At 38.0% G+C, this 23,500-nt stretch overlaps 2 protein-coding genes across 4 annotated transcripts in view; one reads left to right on the forward strand and one right to left on the reverse strand.

The window, feature by feature from the left end:
* Positions 1-15,891, reverse strand: part of rbl2 (retinoblastoma-like 2 (p130)) — a 49,719-nt gene extending 33,828 nt beyond the window's left edge. For all 3 annotated transcript variants that reach the window (XM_079809423.1, XM_079809422.1, XM_079809424.1), the window contains exons 1-4: positions 15,596-15,891; positions 14,827-14,957; positions 8,911-9,111; positions 8,672-8,736 (exon numbers count right to left, since the gene is read on the reverse strand). In XM_079809423.1, the coding sequence (XP_079665549.1) occupies positions 8,672-8,736; positions 8,911-9,111; positions 14,827-14,957; positions 15,596-15,733 (535 nt within the window). In that variant the 5' untranslated portion in view covers positions 15,734-15,891. The remainder of the gene's footprint in view (positions 1-8,671; positions 8,737-8,910; positions 9,112-14,826; positions 14,958-15,595) is intronic.
* A 201-nt stretch (positions 15,892-16,092) lies between these two features.
* rpgrip1l (RPGRIP1 like) overlaps positions 16,093-23,500 on the forward strand; it is a 45,620-nt gene continuing 38,212 nt past the window's right edge. The window contains exons 1-4 of the mRNA XM_079809781.1: positions 16,093-16,525; positions 16,763-16,849; positions 16,942-17,086; positions 17,171-17,472. Of these exons, the coding sequence (XP_079665907.1) occupies positions 16,768-16,849; positions 16,942-17,086; positions 17,171-17,472 (529 nt within the window). The 5' untranslated portion in view covers positions 16,093-16,525; positions 16,763-16,767. The remainder of the gene's footprint in view (positions 16,526-16,762; positions 16,850-16,941; positions 17,087-17,170; positions 17,473-23,500) is intronic.

Consider the following 23,500-nt stretch of genomic DNA (forward strand, 5'->3'; position numbering starts at 1 on the left):
AAAAAGAAAAAGAAGTGATTTCTAAATTTACTCTGACTTGTATTTCATTGCAGACAATATGAACACAAAATATTTCATGTTTTGTCTGGTCAACTTCATGTCATTTGTAAATATGCATCCTTTCCTGTCATTCAGACCTGCAACACATTTCAAAAAAAGTTGGGACAGGAGCAATTTAGGGCTAGTAATGAGGTAAAATGGTTAAATAATGATGTGATTTGAAACAGGTGATGTCAACAGGTGATTGTAATTATGATTTGGTACAAAAGCAGCATCCAAGAAAGGTCTAATCCTTTAGGAGCAAAGATGGGCCGAGGATCGCCAGTTTACCAACAAATACGTGAGAAAATTATTGAAATGTTTAAAAACAATGTTCCTTAAAGAAAGATAGGAAGAGATTTGGATATTTCACATTCAACAGTGCATAACGTAATTAAAAGATTCAAGGAATCTGGAGGAATTTCAGTGCGTAAAGGACAAGGGCGCAAGCCTAAGCTGAACAACCGTGATCTCCGATCCCTCAGGCGGCACTGCATCAAGAATCGTCATTCATCTATAAGCGATATCACCACATGGGCTCAGGACTACTTTGGCAAACCTTTGTCAAGTACCACAATACGTAGTTACATCCACAAATGCCAGTTAAAACTGTACTGTGCCAAAAGGAAGCCCTATGTTAACAGTGTCCAGAAGCGCCGTCGACTTCTCTGGGCTCGGAGGCGTCTGGGATGGACCATCACACAGTGGAAACGTGTACTGTGGTCAGATGAATCAGTATTTCAGGTATTTTTTGGGAGGAATGGACGCCGTGTGCTCCGGACCAAAGAAGAAAAGGATCATCCAGACTGTTACCAGCAACAGGTCCAAAAGCCAGGGTCTGTCATGGTATGGGGTTGTGTCAGTGCCCTTGGCAAAGGTAACTTGCACTTCTGTGAAGGCACCATTAATGCTGAAAAGTACATAGAGATTTTGGAGCATAATATGCTGCCTTCAAGAAGACATCTTTTCCAGGGACGTCCATGCATATTTCAACAAGACAATGCAAAACCACATTCTGCACACATTACAAAGTCCTGGCTGCGGAGGAAGAGGGTACGGGTACTTGACTGGCCTGCCTGCAGTCCCGACCTGTCTCCAATAGAGAATGTGTGGCGCATTTTGAAGCGCAAAATGCGACAACGAAGACCCCGTACTGTTGCCCACCTTAAGACTTGTTTGCATGAAGAATGGGACAAAATTACACCTGAAACACTTCATCACTTGGTGTCTTCAGTCCCTAAACGTCTTTTAAGTGTTGTGAAAAGGACTGGCAACATTACAAAGTGGTAAATGCTTTACTGTCCCAACTTTTTTTGAAATGTGTTGCAGGTCTGAATGACAGGAAAGGATGCATATTTACAAATGACATGAAGTTGACCAGACAAAACATGAAATATTTTGTGTTCATATTGTCTGCAATGAAATACAAATCAAAGTAAATTTAGAAATCACTTCTTTTTTTTTTTATTTGCGTCTTCCATACTGTCCCAACTTTTTCTGATTTGGGGTTGTATAAAGTGTGGGTGTACTTAAACTGTATGGCATATGCTGCGGTTCGTGTCGGCTTTGCGTGCGTGCGTGCGGGTGTGTGTGTGTGTGGGGGGGGCCTCCATGTCCATTTTGCTTGGGGCCCCCAAATTCCTTCAAACGGCCCTGGCTCCGCTTGAGAGGATCCCAGAGAACGCAGTCCTGTAAACTTTTTTGGTTCCGACCACATTAGTTCTCATGCAAAATGGAGGCAAGGTCGATCTTTGCAGTGGCGGGTTTGATAAGAAGGCGCGCAACATAATTTATATGCAGCATTTTTCTATAACGCTTGTTTTTCAGTGGGAATACAATTAATTCACTCAAAACAAAACCGATTTGACCTTCATGACAACTGTGAGGGGGTGAATTTTCTCATTTATTTACATTATATAAAGTTCTGCATAATTAAGGGCGTGGCCACTTTGAGTGACAGGTGGATTGCCGTTTGTCTGCTGTCTGTTACTGTGCGTTCACACCGCCGCCGGCGAGACCGTCAAAATTCGCTCTGGCTGCCCTGCCATCGACGCTGTAGAAAGATTTGTGGACGCGCTGACGTAGATCAAATGCTTTAATTAAAGGGGCCATTTGTGCTGACTGACCTCAAGTAGGGTATAACCACAGTTTGTCCCAGACTGTAAACATGTGTTCTTCTGCTGTAAAGTTGGGCATTTTAACATGAGCTCAATGAGATTCTGCTCCTTCTGGAGTCTGTCCCTAGTGGCCAGTCGATGAATTGCCCGTATTGGCGAAACTGCGGGAGGCGCCGCTTGGTTTAACCCAAGCCTGCCACACTCGTGTTGAAAGCCGATGTGCCTCGAGCGCCTGCAGGTGGTTGGTCCCAGTATAGCTCATAAACCCCGCCCCTCCATGTATCACAATGGACGCGAGACAAACTAAACAATCAAATTACGCTTCAAATCATTTTTGTGAGATGGTTCCTGTCATTTTAGGCAGTGTTTTAAATCCTGGACCTGGACTGTAGACCCGTTCGCAGTTTGGTGTTAGTGGGTCCCTAGACATGAAAAATCCCAGAGGTGCTCGTCCGCCATAGTGCCACGAATTACGTAATGGTCAAATCAAATATGGCCGCCGATGGATGATGATGAAAATCCAACTTCTTTGTTTCTGACTGTTTATACACATGCAATACCTCCATTTTGACTAATTATGGTATGTGGAATTCATTTCTGCCATTGACATGACCATATTGGGTGATTTTGACCTTGAAAGGGCATGGTTAAGGTCATATTCCTATTCTGAAGAATTTCAAAAGACATGTACATGCGAACTAACACAAATGTACAGTCTGCCTTTATACTGTGTATTTGTACAACACTAGACAGAGTTCACAGAAAATAAGAGGACGAGGTTTGACTTTTCTTGTATTTTACCAGGAATATCAAAAGATTTCCAAGGTTCCTAAAGTTTTCATCTCGCTATTTATCACGATGATTTCAATTCAAGTGTTCGTTTTTTTAAATAACTTGGTTTTAGTGAGTTATTTGATGCTATAAAAACGTGTGTGACGTCATGATTGACAGCTGAGATTGATTGACGGCTTGTCACTGAGGCACCAACAGACTTTTTTGGGGGATTTTCGGGAGGAGAGTGGAGCTTTAGCTTTAAAGGGTTAGTTCACCCAAAAATGAAAATTCTGTCATTAATTACTTACCCTCATGTCGTTCGACACCCGTCAGACCTCCGTTCATCTTCAGAACACAAATGAAGATATTTTAGTTGAAATCTGATGGCTCTGAAAGGCCTCCATTGGCTCAATGGCACGGTTCACTTGCGGTTAAAAGCTACTAAAGACGTCGTTACAAAGTCCATCTCACTACAGTGGTTCTACAATAACTTTATGGAGTGACGACTGACGAGAATAGTTTTTGTGCGCAAAAAAACCCTAAATAACGACTTATATAGTGATGACGATTTCAAAACACGGCATCATGAAGCTTCGAAGCGTTATGAATCAGTGAGTCGAATCATGATTCGGATCGCGTGTCAAACTGCTGAAATTTGGCGATCCAAACTGCTGAATCGACTCACTGATTCATAACGCTTCGAAGCTTCATGATGGTTTTGAAATCGGCATCACTATATAAGTCGTTATTTAGGGTTTTTTTGCGCACAAAAACTATTCTCGTCACTCCATAAAGTTATTGTAGAACCACTGTAGTGAGATGGACTTTGTAACGACGTCTTTAGTGTCTTTTAAGGGTCTTGAGAGTGAACCGTGCATTGTGCCAATGGAGGCCTTTCAGAGCCATCAGATTTCAACTAAAATATCTTCATTTGTGTTCTGAAGATGAACGGAGGTCTTACGGGTGTCGAACGACATGAGGGTAAGTAATTAATGACAGAATTTTCATTTTTGGGTGAACTAACCCTTTAATTTCTACATTTCCATAATTGTTTATTTCACACCGACATAATGAATTGTTCTGCATCTGTGCGAGTGTGGGCGGGGTCTTGATATCGCGGCTCTACTTCCTGCTCTCTACCACATAGACTCAGAGCCATATTTGGACGTTGGCGGCTTCACTTTTCTTCAGTGGAAGGTAGTGAAGACACGTTGTCCATATTTTTTTTTTTATAGTTTTTGGTTTTACCCCAGGGGCACAAGAGATACCCAAAATTGCCCATAGACATACTATGGTGAAGGGACGGCCCATGAAACTGGAAGTGCTCACACAAATTTTTCCTACTATGGTAGAAATATAGGAATTTTGTATTGAACATAACTGTAGCGCTGCGTCCGAAATCGAATACTTCTCTACTATATAGTATGCAAAAGTATCAGTACGCCAAAAGAGTAGTTATGTCTGAATTCGTAGTATCCAAAAAACAGTCCGAAAAGTCCCCCATGACCTACTACTTCCGGCGAGATTCTGACGTGTGCATTCGATGGACACTTTACTATCCCATGAGGCCACGGGAGAGGATTTGTGAATGGCAGTGAAGAGACACAACTGGTGCTGGTAGGTCACCTGACTGCAACAACATGGCGGATATAGCAGATCTGGATTTCATTCATACTATATATAATGCACTTTTTTAATGGTTGCGAAGGAAATTCCAATTCAAATGTAGTACCTATTCAGACAGTATGTGATTTCGGACGCAGACAATGTCATAGAGGCTCATTTTACTGCGGCAACCAATCAGTCTCTCAGGATCATTAGGAAGCCGCCACGCCCTAGCAACCATTTGGAGCACCCTAGCAACCGTATGGCAGCATGAATAAGCCACATCTTAACATGAAAACATCATAGAGACGAGGGGGTTTGCTCTTTTGATTCAAACACACATCAGATTCCAGTCAATTAGTTTCACCCTAGTCACTGTCTGGGCAACACCTAGCAACCATTTACACCACCCTAGCAACCATAAAGCCGCATGAATAAGCCATAACAGCACCAAAATATCATAGAGACACAGGGTTTAGCTCTTTAGATTTGGTTGGAAACCAGTCTGTAACTATCACCGTATGGCAGAGATTGGCACTCGAGTTAGTGACTCGGACTCGAGTCGCATTTTATGAGACTTCAGACTTGACTCGGGACTCTACAAAAAAGCCTTGTGAAATTTTAAAAACAACTCAAGTCTTTAATCCTTATTTATCGTACATTTTAAAAAAATCTTTATTTGAATCTTATCTGCTTCACTTGTACGTGACGTGGAAGGTTGGACCCTTGTTAGAGAAGTTCCTTACGGATGTCCGTGTATTGCGTGTGTCATAAGAGTCCCATGAAACATGACAGGATCCATCGTGCCATATGTTCTCACATATGGATTTGTTACCGTGTCAGATCGGCTCGATGCAAAGAATGTGTGGAAAACAATTCAAGACGCAGGAACGTCCTTTTATTAGACATCGCGTCCACAGAGTTTAGTGACATTAACTCACACAGCTCGCTGCTTTACTGTGGTGTAGCTGTGGCTCTTTTGGATTGCCAGCCTGTTAAAACATGAATCAAATCTAACCTTTAAATCTAGCTCTACGTTTTACTTTTATCAATCTAATCGCAGCTTTTCTCGCTCTTAATGTAGACACGAGAGAGAGATAGAAAGATGTTAATCCATTTATCGCTTAAAGCACATATTTTAACGTATCGCAATAAGCATGCTGAAACGTTTTCTATTGACTAGAAACAACTAGAAACGTTCGGTTTGATTATTTTCTGATAATTTCTGTCGTCAATAACAACGCTGTGTAACAAACGTGAATGGCGTCATCTTGTGTCCACTCAGCGACTGTATTGAAAATTACTAACGTTACTTATTTTGTTGCCAGGGACAATAGTTTTTTTTTTTTTTTTTTTACATTATAATGGATTATAACGTACGGCTGGATGTATCCCTTACATCTTAGTACTTTTATTACAAACAAAGCAGATTATAGAAAGGTCATATTTTGTCTATTAAAAAAAAAGGATTTTTGAATATTATATTTTTTTTTTGTAAGACATAAAATGACCTGAGACTCGACTTAGACTCGTGAAAAAAGACTCCAGACTTGACTCGGACACCAGCTTAAAGACTTCAGACTTGACTCGGACTCCAGATGAAAGACTTGTGAACATCTCTGCCGTATAAAATGTGTAGCCACACCCTAGCAACCATTTACAGCACCCTAGCAACCATTTAGCAGCATGAATAAGCCATATCTCAGCACCAGAACATCACAGAGACGTGGGGATTGGCTCTTTTGATTCAGACACACATCCAGTCTATTAGTTTCATCCTGGTAACTGTTTGGCCACACCTTAGAAACCATTTACAGCACCCTAGCAACCATATCAAAGCATGAATTAGCCAAATCTCAGCACCAGAACATCATAGAGACGTGGGGATTGGCTCTTTTGATTCAGACACACATCCAGTCTATTAGTTTCATCCTGGTAACTGTTTGGCCACACCCTAGAAACCATTTACAGCACCCTAGCAACCATATCACAGCATGAATACGCCATATCTCAGCACCACAACATCATAGAGACATATGGTTTAGCTCCTTTGTTTTGGTTGGAAACCAGTCTGTTAATTTCACCATAGGAACTTTGTAGCCACACCCTAGCAACTATTTAGAGCACCCTAGAAACCATATAGCAACATTAACAAGTCATACCTCAGCACCAGAACATCACAGTGACATGGGGATTGGCTCTTTTGATTCAGACACACATCCAGTCTATTAGTTTCATCCTGGTAACTGTTTGGCCACACCCTAGCAACCATTTAGAGCACCCTAGAAACCATTTGCAACATGAACAAGCCACATCTCAGCACTAGAACATCATAAAGACGTGGGGATTGGCTCTTTTGATTCAGACACACATCCAGTCTACTAGTTTCACCCTGGTAACTGTTTGGCCACACCCCAGCAACCATTTACAGCACCCTAGCAACCATATCAAAGCATGAATAAGCCATATCTCAGCACCACAACATCATAGAGACATATGGTTTAGCTCCTTTGTTTTGGTTGGAAACCAGTCTGTTAATTTCACCATAGGAACTTTGTAGCCACACCCTAGCAACTATTTAGAGCACCCTAGAAACCATATAGCAACATTAACAAGTCATACCTCAGCACCAGAACATCACAGTGATGTGGGGATTGGCTCTTTTGATTCAGACACACACCCAGTCTATTAGTTTCATCCTGGTAACTATTTGGCCACACCCTAGAAACCATTTACAGCACCCTAGCAACCATTTAGAGCACCCTAACAGCCATTTAGCAGGATGAATAAGCCATATCTCAGCACCAGAACATCATAGAGACATGGGGATTGGCTCTTTTGATTCAGACACACATCCAGTCTATTAGTTTCACCCTGGTAACTGTTTGGCCACACCCTAGTAACCATAGCACAGCATGAATAAGCCATATCTCAGCACCACAACATCATAGAGACACATGGTTTAGCTCCTTTGTTTTGGTTGGAAACCAGTCTGTTAGTATCACCATACGAACTGTGTAGCCACACCCTAGCAACCATTTAGAGCACCCTAGAAACCATTTAGCAACATGAACAAGCCACATCTCAGCATCAGAACATTGCATAGATTTGGAAGTCACACAAAAGACCCAAGTAGCTGTCTAGTGCCGAGTTTTACCATGCCAAGCGCCACTCACATTTTCTTCAGAAAATGTACTAGTTTCTCTAATGTCATCCTTCTGTCCAGCCTTTTTACCCCCAGTTGGGATGTTCAAAGCATAGACGTTCAACAGATACAAGCTGAAAATATGAAACTGCTGAAAACAGCATTTTTCTTGCTCTTGTGCAAAAAAAAAAAAGGCTTTATGATTAGGACATCACTGTCTAATTTACATATCACCATTCTGTATTCAAACTGTGCCAGTATGTAGAGGCTACCAATAATGGCAGATCATTTACATATAGAATTCTTAAAGGTACTGTAGCAAAAATGTCAGAAGCTCCCTAATTACTTTTAAGGATCATTAATACTGCTGATATTTTATGGTTGTTGAATGTACACAACCGTTTAAAACTTGGGGATCATTAAGAACTTTTATTTAGCAAGGGCACATTAATTTGATCAAAAGTGACAGCAAATACATTTATAATGCTATAAATATTTCTATTTCAAATAAATGTTGTTCTTTTGAACTTTCTAATCATCATTTTTTTCTTGTGAGAAGCAAATCAGTATATTAGACTGATTTCTGAAGGATCATGTGACACTGAAAACGGGAGTAATGATGCTGAAAATTCAGCTTTGATCACAGCAATACATTTCATTTGAACATATATTCATATAGAAAACAGCTCATTTAAACTGTAATAATATTTCACAATATTACTGTTTACTTTATTTTGGATCAAATAAACGCAGCCTTGGTGAGCAGAAGAGACTTTATGCTCAAAAACATTAAAAAAATTCAACCCTAAATTTTGAACAGTATAGCAACAAGCAAGGGGGAGAAGTTGTAGCTTTTATTAAATTTTGAATTTCCATATTCCAATTATTAGGCGTGAATATATTTACTAGTCTTATTTGTACAGTAAGACATCAGGGGGAAAAGTGTAGAATATGGCCCTTTGGATGAACAGCATGCTAGGTAATTATTTACCTTTAGCGTGTATGAACAGAATCCAGCAGAAATTGAAGACCTCAGTGACGGTGCAGGGATGTCGTCTGAGGACACAGGAAGTGTCAGTCAGCACAAACACAAATATGATCCATATGCAGAAATAAATGATTTTTTGCACATTATCTGTGAACTACAGTAGTGACCTAACCCGAGGTTGTTTATCATATGACCATGTGGTTCACAGTATAAAATGCAGCGGAAAGTTCAGTTTCAAGTACCTCTGTTTCCTGCCTCTGTGCATTCTGGGTAATTCATCGGTGGGCGCCTTGAAGATGTCTCTGAATAAGGGCACATATTTCTTAAAGATGACAGACGTGACGGTGAAGTTCCTCTCCAGTTTCTCTGTGCTCTGCTGGAACTCAATGGGCAGGTTGGCCATATCCTGCCATTTCTTCATTTTATTGAAAAACTCGATCAGGCTGAAAGGTATAATGACGTTATTTAAACCTTGGGATATCAATCATTACAATAATACTCATATCCAAATATAATAAGAAAGGCACCCTATGTGAGAGTTTTCTGGAAATTGCCTTGATGTCCCCTAAGTTACAGTTATTGCAGTGTCCGTTTTTGAAATGAGTGAGTCTTGAGCTCAGGCTAATCAATCCAAAAATCTCGACAATATGTACTGTAAGGTAAAAAATTCAACATTATCTATGTCAAATTTATTTCTCAAATCTAAATGCTTAAAAAAATAATTTATTTAAAATCAGTTTTAAATGTAATTTTCTTTTAATATTTATCTTTCTTATGTCCGCAAAAGTTCTGTATGTTACTAACTGAACAACCCTGAAAAATTATAATATTGTTTTAAGTAATTCTTATTTTTTTCAGTATTGTATCTACAATGTCCTTTTGTCAAGGAATATTTGAATTAATAATAATTGACTGACAACTGTTGGGTACATTGTTATTGGTTTGCAATATTTTTATGATTTCATTTAAAATATATACAATTTTAAATTTTAAATTTTAAATTTTAAATTTTAAAATATATAAAATATATAGGGTGAATTCAGGGTGATTGGGACACGTTTTTTTTTACCATTGAGATGAGAGTGTCTCAACCAACATGAACTCACCCTTATTCAAATTTAAGCTTAACCTGAAACTGACATGCAGTTGGCCAGTCAAAGCCAGCCAGCCATTCAAATGAGTGACTGTGCTGAGAATACAGGATATCTGCAAAAGTAATATGATTCTTACAGTTCTTTTAAAAGATTCACTCTACATAGGGCAGAACAGATCCCTATAACACCCATATAATTCCCCAAAGAGCCCCTAAATACACGTGTTACTTTAATCAGAGTGAGTAGTGGCAGTTTGTACGTAACACAGTTGACAAACTCACTAAAATACAATAAATTGAACTATACTGTACTGTATTATACTATACTACAATAGACACTATACTATACTATACTGCACTACACTACACTACAATAGACACTATACTATACTACACTATATTATACTATACTATACTATACTATACTATACTATACTGCACTACACTACACTACACTACAATACACTATACTATACTACACTATATTATACTACACTATACTATACTATACTATACTATACTATACTATACTATACTATACTATACTATACTATACTATACTATACTATACTATACTATACTATACTATACTATACTATAATACAACCCCAAATCAGAAAAAGTTGGGACAGTATGGAAAACGCAAAAAAAAAAAAAGAAGTGATTTCTAAATTTACTTTGACTTGTATTTCATTGCAGACAATATGAACACAAAATATTTCATGTTTTGTCTGGTCAACTTCATGTCATTTGTAAATATGCATCCTTTCCTGTTATTCAGACCTGCAACACATTTCAAAAAAAGTTGGGACAGGAGCAATTTAGGGCTAGTAATGAGGTAAAATGGTTAAATAATGATGTGATTTGAAACAGGTGATGTCAACAGGTGATTGTAATTATGATTTGGTACAAAAGCAGCATCCAAGAAAGCTCTAATCCTTTAGGAGCAAAGATGGGCCGAGGATCGCCAGTTTGCCAACAAATACGTGAGAAAATTATTGAAATGTTTAAAAACAATGTTCCTTAAAGAAAGATAGGAAGAGATTTGGATATTTCACATTCAACAGTGCATAACATAATTAAAAGATTCAAGGAATCTGGAGGAATTTCAGTGCGTAAAGGACAAGGGCGCAAGCCTAAGCTGAACAACCGTGATCTCCGATCCCTCAGGCGGCACTGCATCAAGAATCGTCATTCATCTATAAGCGATATCACCACATGGGCTCAGGACTACTTTGGCAAACCTTTGTCAAGTACCACAATACGTAGTTACATCCACAAATGCCAGTTAAAACTGTACTGTGCCAAAAGGAAGCCCTATGTTAACAGTGTCCAGAAGCGCCGTCGACTTCTCTGGGCTCGGAGGCATCTGGGATGGACCATCACACAGTGGAAACGTGTACTGTGGTCAGATGAAGCAGTATTTCAGGTATTTTTTGGGAGGAATGGACGCCGTGTGCTCTGGACCAAAGAAGAAAAGGATCATCCAGACTGTTACCAGCAACAAGTCCAAAAGCCAGGGTCTGTCATGGTATGGGGTTGTGTCAGTGCCCTTGGCAAAGGTAACTTGCACTTCTGTGAAGGCACCATTAATGCTGAAAAGTACATAGAGATTTTGGAGCATAATATGCTGCCTTCAAGAAGACATCTTTTCCAGGGACGTCCATGCATATTTCAACAAGACAATGCAAAACCACATTCTGCACACATTACAAAGTCCTGGCTGCGGAGGAAGAGGGTTCGGGTACTTGACTGGCCTGCCTGCAGTCCCGACCTGTCTCCAATAGAGAATGTGTGGCGCATTTTGAAGCGCAAAATGCGACAACGAAGACCCCGTACTGTTGCCCACCTTAAGACTTGTTTGCAGGAAGAATGGGACAAAATTACACCTGAAACACTTCATCACTTGGTGTCTTCAGTCCCTAAACGTCTTTTAAGTGTTGTGAAAAGGAATGGCAACATTACAAAGTGGTAAATGCTTTACTGTCCCAACTTTTTTTGAAATGTGTTGCAGGTCTGAATAACAGGAAAGGATGCATATTTACAAATGACATGAAGTTGACCAGACAAAACATGAAATATTTTTTGTTCATATTGTCTGCAATGAAATACAAGTCAAAGTAAATTTAGAAATCACTTCTTTTTTTTTTTAATTTGCGTTTTCCATACTGTCCCAACTTTTTCTGATTTGGGGTTGTATACTATACTATACTATACTATACCATACTATACCATACCATACTATACTATACCATACCATACCATACCATACTATACTATACTATACTATACCATACCATACCATACCATACTATACCATACCATACCATACCATACCATACCATACCATACCATACCATACCATACCATACCATACCATACCATACTATACTATACTATACTATACCATACCATACCATACCATACCATACCATACTATACTATACTATACTATACTATACCATACCATACCATACTATACTATACTATACCATACCATACCATACTATACCATACTATACCATACCATACCATACTATACTATACCATACCATACTATACTATACTATACCATACCATACTATACTATATCATACCATACTACACTACACTATACTATACCATACCATACCATACCATACTATACTATACTATACCATACTATACTATATCATACCATACTACACTACACTATACTATACTATACTATACTATACTATACTATACTATACTATACTATACTACAATATACACTATACTATACTATACTATACTATACTATACTATACTATACTATACCATACTATATACTATATACTATATACTATATACTATACTATACTATACTATACTATACTGTACCGTACCGTACCGTACTATACTATACTATACTATACTATACTATACTATACTATACTATACTATACTATACTATACTATACTATACTATACTATACGATATGCTATGCCAGCAGCCATATCACCCTGTAGCCAGAGACTGGTTTCCCACTGAAGCTAAGCAGGGCTGAGCCTGGTTAGTACCTGGATGGGAGACCAAATTGGGAAAACTAGGTAGCTGCTGGTGGAGGTGTTAGTGAGGCCAGCAGGGGGTGCTCACCCTGTGGTCTGTGTGGGTCCTAACACCCCAGTATAGTGATGGGGACATTATACTGTAACAAGCACCGTCCTTCGGATGAGACGTTAAACCAAGGTCCTGACTCTCTGTGGTCATTAAAAATCCCATGTGCCCATTGGCACCTGTCCATCATGGCCTCCTAATCATCCCCATATATATATATACGATTGGTATCATCCCTCAGTCTCCTCTCCACCAATCAGCTGGTGTGTGGTGGGCGTACTGGCGCAATATGGCTGCCGTCGCATCATCCAGGTGGATGCTGCACATTAGTGGTGGTTGAGGAGATTCCCCCCTTCTATGTAAAAGCGCTTTGAGTGAGTGCCTAGAAAAGCGCTATATAAATGTAATTAATTATTATTATTATTATTATTATTATTATTATACTATACTATACTATACTATACTGCACTACACTACACTACAATAGACACTATACTATACTATTCTACACTATATTATACTACACTATACCATACTATACTATGCTATACTATACTATACTATACTATACTATACTATACTATACTATACTATACTATAATGCACTACACTACACTACACTACAATAGACACTATACTATACTATACTATACTATACTATACTATACTATACTATACTATGCTATACTATACTATACTATACTGCACTACACTATACTACACTACACTACAATAGACACTATACTATACTACACTATATTATACTATACTATACCATACCATACTATACTATACTATACTATACTATATTATACTATACTATACTATACTATACTATACTATACTATACTATACTATACTATACTATACTATACTATACTATACTATACTGCACTACACTACACTACACTACACTACAATATACACTATACTATACCATACTATATACTATACTATACCATACCATACCATACCATACCATACCATACTATACTATACTATACTATACTATACTGCACTACACTACACTACAATATACACTATACTATACCATACTATATACTATACTATACCATACTATACTATGCTATACTATACTATACTATACTGCACTACACTACACTACACTACACTACACTACAATAGACACTATACTATACTACACTATATTATACTATACTATACTATACTATACTATACTATACTATACTATACTATACTATGCTCTTCTATACTATACTATACTATACTATACTATACTATACTATACTATACTATACTATACTATACTATACTATGCTCTTCTATACTATACTATACTATACTATACTATACTATACTATACTATACTATACTATACTATACTATACTATACTATACTATACTATGCTCTTCTATACTATACTATAATGCACTTCATTATACTACACAACAGTACACTAGAAAAATATTTAGTTAAGAATACATGCATTGTAATTTTTCCCCTGTAATTACTATAATTCCTCTGACCATTTTACTTTTGAGTTTTACAGTTCTCATTATCAGTGATAGTGATTCTCATTACTGTTTTACAATAAGTTTAAATCTGTATGAAAAAAATTATGGGATGAAATAAGGCATACATGTTTTTTGAGTTATTGCTAGATGAACCCATACATATACTGCATAGAGTTATTATTATCAAGAAGATCATATCAAATACCTTATATTAGAATTATTTTTTTAGTTGCTATGATCATTTTATAAGATTGCACAACTCTACTGTATACATTCGATCTGGTCTCTTTGGCTTATTAGCTGTAAGAAGCCATAAGCTCATTGCAAGAAGAAATGCTGCTTTCTAAATCCCCAGCTGATCTTTAAGTTGTCTTGGGAACATCACAACATGTTTGTGTGTATGTGTGTGTGTGCGCAACAATAGCTAAACTGTTCAGCTGTGCCTTTTGTATTTCTTTAATGTCAGAATAAGTCAATATGTTTACAGACCTCTGTTGTGATGAGCGCAGTATCCTGGTCAGCGATACGTAGTTGCCCTCCGCTGTGCCTTTCTCTATAGTGGGCACTGAAGACCTGCAGGCCACATACAGAGCACACGCCAACCAGTGCAGGTCACTGCCCTGAGACCATACAAAATCAAGAGTCAAATGGAGTTAGCTAAAATATATTTTGACACTAACAACAACAAAAAAGCATTGCCATGTTAAAATAGCTACTCAGTAAACACAGAACATTCCCCTAACCTTAAAAAAACCTTTCCTTGTTGGCTAATATGTTGGATATGTACCATGAAAATACCATTTTATTCTGGGGTGCCTAGTAAATATCATGATTTATGACAGAATATCATGCTTTTACCATGTAATTGTAACATACAGTCCCAATGCTGAATTGTTTTTCTCCACAAGCACACTAAGGCGACACTGGGGACATTAGAGGTGTCTTAAAACAACCAAAAGCACAACTTGTCCTGTAGCCTACATACAATATTGAAATCGTCTCTCTGCAAAGGTGTTCATTCAGATAAAGCCATGATGATGTCACACGACAGACCCCCTCACGCGCATTCTGCACTCATGTCAAATACGCAATATGCACATTCACACATATAACACATTTAAACATTCTCTGACATGTTGAAGCACATACTTCATACATTAAACATCAAAACAACAGGCCAATTCACATGAATACTATTGAATGCATGCATTTTTACGGTTATAAATGTGTGCACCGGGCCTGCGTGAGTTCACGTTACCTCCAGAGTGTAATTTTTGCTGATATTTTCATAACTCCTCCATGCCCTGGTACTCGACTCCTCGTCCATATTCAGAGCTCGACACAGATCTTCAAATGCATGCCTAGTTTTCACCAATGTATCTTCCTCCTCGCTCATTTTTGTGCGCTTTTCGTGTGTATGCGAGTGGTTTTTGAATCTTTGTTTTGCAATACAAGAAATGCAGAAAAGCAAAGCGCTATTAAGTGAACGGGAGTGGAATCAGAATGAAGTTATTTCATGACAGCGCGAGCGACTGTGTACAGTTCTGCACAGTGTAGCCATTTAAATGTCCTTTGACTGACAGCTCACTCCTGCTGTATTTGAGTTACGCCGAGTGCGTGCCGACGCGTCCGCGACGAAGAGTTACGTATAATTTTTGACGTAACTATATAAGCGAATTCCATTCTGCACGTAGAGCCTGTCACACGGAAGTGGAGGTCCCGCCCACTTTCTTACTTTAATATGCCATTTCCCCTAGACTTAACTCATCATAAAATGCTGTTTTACGAGTCCAACCCTGTCAGCCTGCATTTCAGCGTTTAGAGAACATTTTTAATAGAGTTCAAGAAGTAAATTAGACATTTGCCGTGTTAAGTTTTGCTTCTCTGCTGTACTGTAATAAGCACAACACTGTTTTCCAGAGCAATATTTACTCGGGACATCCAGACATTCATGATTCATATGGTATATTGTCGTGTAGTGGACGAATTGTTGCTTTTTTACTGAAAACAGCAGCATTCTAATGGAAATTCAACAGCTGTGTTTGAGCGCAGTTCATTTTAGGCACGCGAAGACCTCACACCCTGAAAACTCCATTTCCCATAAGGCGTTGGAGCGGAAGGGGTCAAAGCGGAAGTGGATGAGTTGTTTGTAGCAACTGTCGCTGTGGTCTGTGATGCTGTTGAATCGGTGAGATTATGTTTGGGTTGAAATATGTTTATTTTATCAACTTTTGAAGTAAGCTGTAGTGTGCTTATAACTTCGTCTGTCGTAACATTATGCGTTTTCTGTGACTTAGATAAATTAAAATAATACATGGTCCCGAATAAACATAGTGAGACCATTGTATTCTCCTGTAGCCTACGTAAAGTTATTTATTAAACATGTATTGATTTGCTTTAATTCGTATGTTTGGTTTGACTTCAGACTGAATGATGTTTGCCCGTGCTGATGAAACAGCTGGAGATATTCCCGTGAAAGACATCAGCCCACAGGGCGCAGCTGCATTACCAGGCCAGTCCTACAACTGAAGTATCATTATTATAATGGTCTAAAAGTCATTGCAGTGAATGGCCATTAAACGAAAGGGTCCTGTTTGTTTGTAGAGTCTCTGCTGTCTCAGAATGTCCGAGAGAGGCAGAACGTGTCTAAGTTCAGCAGGGAGGAGCTGGAGGACAAGTTCCTCCGGCTGCAGGATGAAAACCTCACACTCAAACAACACACATGCAAACAAGAAGACAAGATCCGCAGGTTTCCATCAACTATTCAGCTCTAAACACGCGTATTAATGCAACACGACACGGACAATAGGACACAATCTGTGTGTTGTTTCAGGATGGCCACCAAGCTGATCCGCCTGGTGAAGGACCGCAAGCAGAGCGAGGGGGGGCGTGTGGGGGGCGGTCGGGACGTTGAGATGGAGGAGATGATGGAGGAGCTGCAGGAGAAGGTCCAGGAGCTGGAGAAACAGAACGAAGGGCTCAAGCGGCGTCTGCTGGCCACCAAACAGCAGCTGCAGGTCCAGAGCCGGCGGCACACGCCCTACAGCCACATCCAGCCCCGCATCAACTCCGGCCGCCGCAGACTCCCAGACGACACGGCCCTGACGCCCTCACGACCACACACTCCCAGAGCAGGTACTCTACTCTACTCTACTCTATTCTACTCTACTCTACTCTACTATACTATACTCTACTCTACTCTACTCTACTCTACTCTACTCTACTCTACTCTACTCTATTCTACTCTACTCTACTCTACTCTACTCTACTCTACTCTACTCTATTCTACTCTACTCTACTCTACTCTACTCTACTCTACTCTACTCTACTCTACTCTACTCTATTCTACTCTACTCTACTATACTATACTCTACTCTACTCTACTCTACTCTACTCTACTCTACTCTATTCTACTCTACTCTACTCTACTCTACTCTATTCTACTCTATTCTACTCTACTCTACTCTACTCTACTCTACTCTACTCTATTCTACTCTATTCTACTCTACTCTACTCTATTCTACTCTACTCTACTCTATTCTACTCTATTCTACTCTATTCTACTCTACTCTACTCTACTCTACTCTACTCTACTCTACTCTATTCTACTCTATTCTACTCTATTCTACTCTACTCTATTCTACTCTACTCTATTCTACTCTACTCTACTCTACTCTACTCTACTCTACTCTACTCTATTATATTCTATTCGACTCTACTCTATTATATTCTACTCTACTCTATTCTACTCTACTCTACTCTACTCTATTCTACTCTACTCTATTCTACTCTACTCTACTCTACTCTACTCTATTATATTCTACTCTACTCTACTCTACTCTACTCTATTCTACTCTACTCTATTCTACTCTACTCTACTCTATTCTACTCTATTCTACTCTACTCTACTCTACTCTACTCTATTCTACTCTACTCTACTCTATTCTACTCTATTCTACTCTATTCTACTCTACTCTATTCTACTCTATTCTACTCTACTCTACTCTATTCTACTCTATTCTACTCTACTCTATTCTACTCTACTCTACTCTACTCTACTCTACTCTACTCTATTCTACTCTACTCTACTCTATTCTACTCTACTCTACTCTACTCTATTCTACTCTACTCTACTCTACTCTATTCTACTCTATTCTACTCTATTCTACTCTACTCTACTCTACTCTATTCTACTCTACTCTACTCTATTCTACTCTACTCTACTCTACTCTACTCTACTCTATTCTACTCTATTCTACTCTACTCTCTTCTACTCTACTCTACTCTATTCTACTCTACTCTACTCTACTCTACTCTACTCTATTCTACTCTATTCTACTCTACTCTACTCTATTCTACTCTACTCTACTCTATTCTACTCTACTCTACTCTACTCTACTATACTCTATTCTACTCTACTCTACTCTACTCTACTCTATTCTACTCTACTCTACTCTACTCTACTCTACTCTACTCTACTCTACTCTACTCTACTCTATTCTACTCTACTCTACTCTACTCTACTCTACTCTACTCTATTCTACTCTACTCTACTCTACTCTACTCTACTCTACTCTATTCTACTCTATTCTACTCTACTATACTCTATTCTACTCTACTCTACTCTACTCTACTCTATTCTACTCTATTCTACTCTACTCTACTCTATTCTACTCTACTCTACTCTACTCTACTCTACTCTACTCTACTCTATTCTACTCTACTATACTCTATTCTACTCTACTCTACTCTACTCTACTCTACTCTATTCTACTCTACTCTACTCTACTCTACTCTATTCTACTCTATTCTACTCTACTATACTCTACTCTACTCTACTCTACTCTACTCTACTCTACTCTACTCTACTCTATTCTACTCTACTCTACTCTATTCTACTCTACTCTACTCTATTCTACTCTATTCTACTCTACTCTACTCTACTCTACTCTACTCTATTCTACTCTATTCTACTCTACTCTACTCTACTCTATTCTACTCTACTCTACTCTACTCTATTCTACTCTATTCTACTCTACTCTACTCTATTCTACTCTACTCTATTCTACTCTACTCTATTCTACTCTACTATACTCTATTCTACTCTACTCTACTCTACTCTACTCTACTCTACTCTATTCTACTCTACTCTACTCTATTCTACTCTACTATACTCTACTCTACTCTACTCTACTCTACTCTACTCTACTCTATTCTACTCTATTCTACTCTACTCTACTCTATTCTACTCTACTCTACTCTATTCTACTCTACTCTACTCTACTCTACTCTACTCTACTCTACTCTACTCTACTCTATTCTACTCTATTCTACTCTACTCTACTCTATTCTACTCTACTATACTCTATTCTACTCTACTCTACTCTACTCTACTATACTCTACTCTACTCTACTCTATTCTACTCTACTCTACTCTATTCTACTCTACTCTACTCTACTATACTCTATTCTACTCTACTCTACTCTACTCTACTCTACTCTACTCTATTCTACTATACTCTATTCTACTCTACTCTACTCTACTCTACTCTACTCTATTCTACTCTACTCTACTATACTCTACTCTACTCTACTCTACTCTACTCTATTCTACTCTACTATACTCTATTCTACTCTACTATACTCTATTCTACTCTACTCTACTCTACTATACTCTACTCTACTCTACTCTACTCTACTCTATTCTACTCTATTCTACTCTACTCTACTCTATTCTACTCTACTCTACTCTATTCTACTCTATTCTACTCTATTCTACTCTACTATACTCTATTCTACTCTACTCTACTCTACTCTACTCTACTCTACTCTACTCTATTCTACTCTACTCTACTCTACTCTACTCTACTCTACTCTACTCTACTCTACTCTATTCTACTCTACTCTACTCTACTCTTCTCTACTCTACTCTATTCTACTCTACTATACTCTATTCTACTCTACTCTTCTCTATTCTACTCTACTATACTCTATTCTACTCTACTCTACTCTACTCTACTCTACTCTACTCTACTATACTCTATTCTACTCTACTCTACTCTACTCTACTCTACTCTACTATACTCTACTCTACTCTACTCTACTATACTCTACTCTACTCTACTCTACTCTACTCTACTCTATTCTACTCTACTATACTCTATTCTACTCTACTCTACTCTACTCTACTCTACTCTACTCTACTCTACTCTATTCTACTCTACTCTACTCTACTCTACTCTACTCTACTCTACTCTACTCTATTCTACTCTACTATACTCTACTCTACTCTACTCTACTCTACTCTATTCTACTCTATTCTACTCTACTCTACTCTATTCTACTCTACTATACTCTATTCTACTCTACTCTACTCTATTCTACTATACTCTATTCTACTCTACTCTACTCTACTCTACTCTACTCTACTCTACTCTATTCTACTCTACTATACTCTACTCTACTCTACTCTACTCTACTCTATTCTACTCTATTCTACTCTACTCTACTCTATTCTACTCTACTATACTCTATTCTACTCTACTCTACTCTACTCTACTATACTCTATTCTACTCTACTCTACTCTACTCTATTCTACTCTACTCTACTCTATTCTACTCTATTCTACTCTACTCTACTCTATTCTACTCTATTCTACTCTACTCTACTCTACTCTACTCTACTCTACTCTACTCTATTCTACTATACTCTATTCTACTCTATTCTACTCTACTCTACTCTACTCTACTCTACTCTACTATACTCTACTCTACTCTACTCTACTATACTCTACTATACTCTACTCTACTCTACTCTACTCTACTCTACTCTATTCTACTCTACTCTACTCTACTCTACTCTACTCTACTCTATTCTACTCTATTCTACTCTACTATACTCTATTCTACTCTACTATACTCTATTCTACTCTACTCTACTCTACTCTACTCTACTCTATTCTACTCTATTCTACTCTACTATACTCTATTCTACTCTACTCTACTCTACTCTACTCTACTCTATTCTACTCTACTCTACTCTACTCTACTCTACTCTACTCTACTATACTCTACTCTACTCTACTCTATTCTACTCTACTCTACTCTACTCTACTCTACTCTATTCTATTCTACTCTACTCTATTCTACTCTATTCTACTCTACTCTACTCTACTCTACTCTATTCTACTCTATTCTACTCTACTATACTCTATTCTACTCTACTCTACTCTACTCTACTCTACTCTACTCTATTCTACTCTACTCTACTATACTCTACTCTACTATACTCTACTCTACTCTACTCTACTATACTCTACTCTACTATACTCTACTCTACTCTACTCTACTCTACTCTACTCTACTCTATTCTACTCTACTCTACTCTACTCTACTCTACTCTATTCTACTCTATTCTACTCTACTATACTCTATTCTACTCTACTATACTCTACTCTACTCTATTCTACTCTACTCTACTATACTCTACTCTACTATACTCTACTCTACTCTACTCTACTATACTCTACTATACTCTACTCTACTCTACTCTACTCTACTCTACTCTACTCTACTCTATTCTACTCTACTCTACTCTACTCTACTCTACTCTACTCTATTCTACTCTATTCTACTCTACTATACTCTATTCTACTCTACTATACTCTATTCTACTCTACTCTACTCTACTCTACTCTACTCTACTCTATTCTACTCTATTCTACTCTATTCTACTCTACTCTACTCTACTCTACTCTACTCTATTCTACTCTACTCTACTCTACTCTACTCTACTCTACTCTACTCTACTATACTCTACTCTACTCTACTCTATTCTACTCTACTCTACTCTACTCTACTCTATTCTATTCTACTCTACTCTATTCTACTCTATTCTACTCTACTCTACTCTATTCTACTCTACTCTACTCTATTCTACTCTACTCTACTCTACTCTACTCTACTCTACTCTACTCTATTCTACTCTATTCTACTCTACTATACTCTATTCTACTCTATTCTACTCTACTCTATTCTACTCTACTCTACTCTACTCTACTCTACTCTACTCTACTCTACTCTACTCTATTCTACTCTATTCTACTCTACTATACTCTATTCTACTCTACTCTACTCTACTCTACTCTACTCTACTCTACTCTATTCTACTCTACTCTACTATACTCTACTATACTCTACTCTACTCTACTCTATTCTACTCTATTCTACTCTATTCTACTCTACTATACTCTATTCTACTCTACTCTACTCTACTCTACTCTATTCTATTCTACTCTACTCTACTCTACTCTACTCTACTCTACTCTACTCTACTCTATTCTACTCTACTATACTCTATTCTACTCTACTCTACTCTACTCTATTCTATTCTACTCTACTCTATTCTACTCTATTCTACTCTACTCTACTCTACTCTACTCTACTCTACTCTACTCTACTCTATTCTACTCTACTCTACTCTACTCTACTCTACTCTACTCTACTCTACTCTATTCTACTCTACTCTACTCTACTCTACTCTACTCTACTCTACTCTACTCTACTCTATTCTACTCTATTCTACTCTACTATACTCTATTCTACTCTATTCTACTCTACTCTACTCTATTCTACTCTACTCTACTCTACTCTACTCTACTATACTCTACTCTACTCTACTCTACTCTATTCTACTCTATTCTACTCTACTATACTCTATTCTACTCTACTCTACTCTACTCTACTCTACTCTACTCTATTCTACTCTACTCTACTATACTCTACTATACTCTACTCTACTCTACTCTACTCTATTCTACTCTATTCTACTCTATTCTACTCTACTATACTCTATTCTACTCTACTCTACTCTACTCTATTCTATTCTACTCTACTCTACTCTACTCTACTCTACTCTACTCTACTCTATTCTACTCTACTATACTCTATTCTACTCTACTCTACTCTACTCTACTCTATTCTATTCTACTCTACTCTATTCTACTCTATTCTACTCTACTCTACTCTACTCTACTCTACTCTATTCTACTCTACTCTACTCTACTCTACTCTACTCTACTCTACTCTACTCTACTCTATTCTACTCTATTCTACTCTACTCTACTCTACTCTACTCTACTCTACTCTACTCTACTCTACTCTA

Source organism: Gobio gobio, assembly GCF_949357685.1.
Source record: "Gobio gobio genome assembly, chromosome: 25".
Lineage (NCBI taxonomy): Eukaryota > Metazoa > Chordata > Actinopteri > Cypriniformes > Gobionidae > Gobio > Gobio gobio.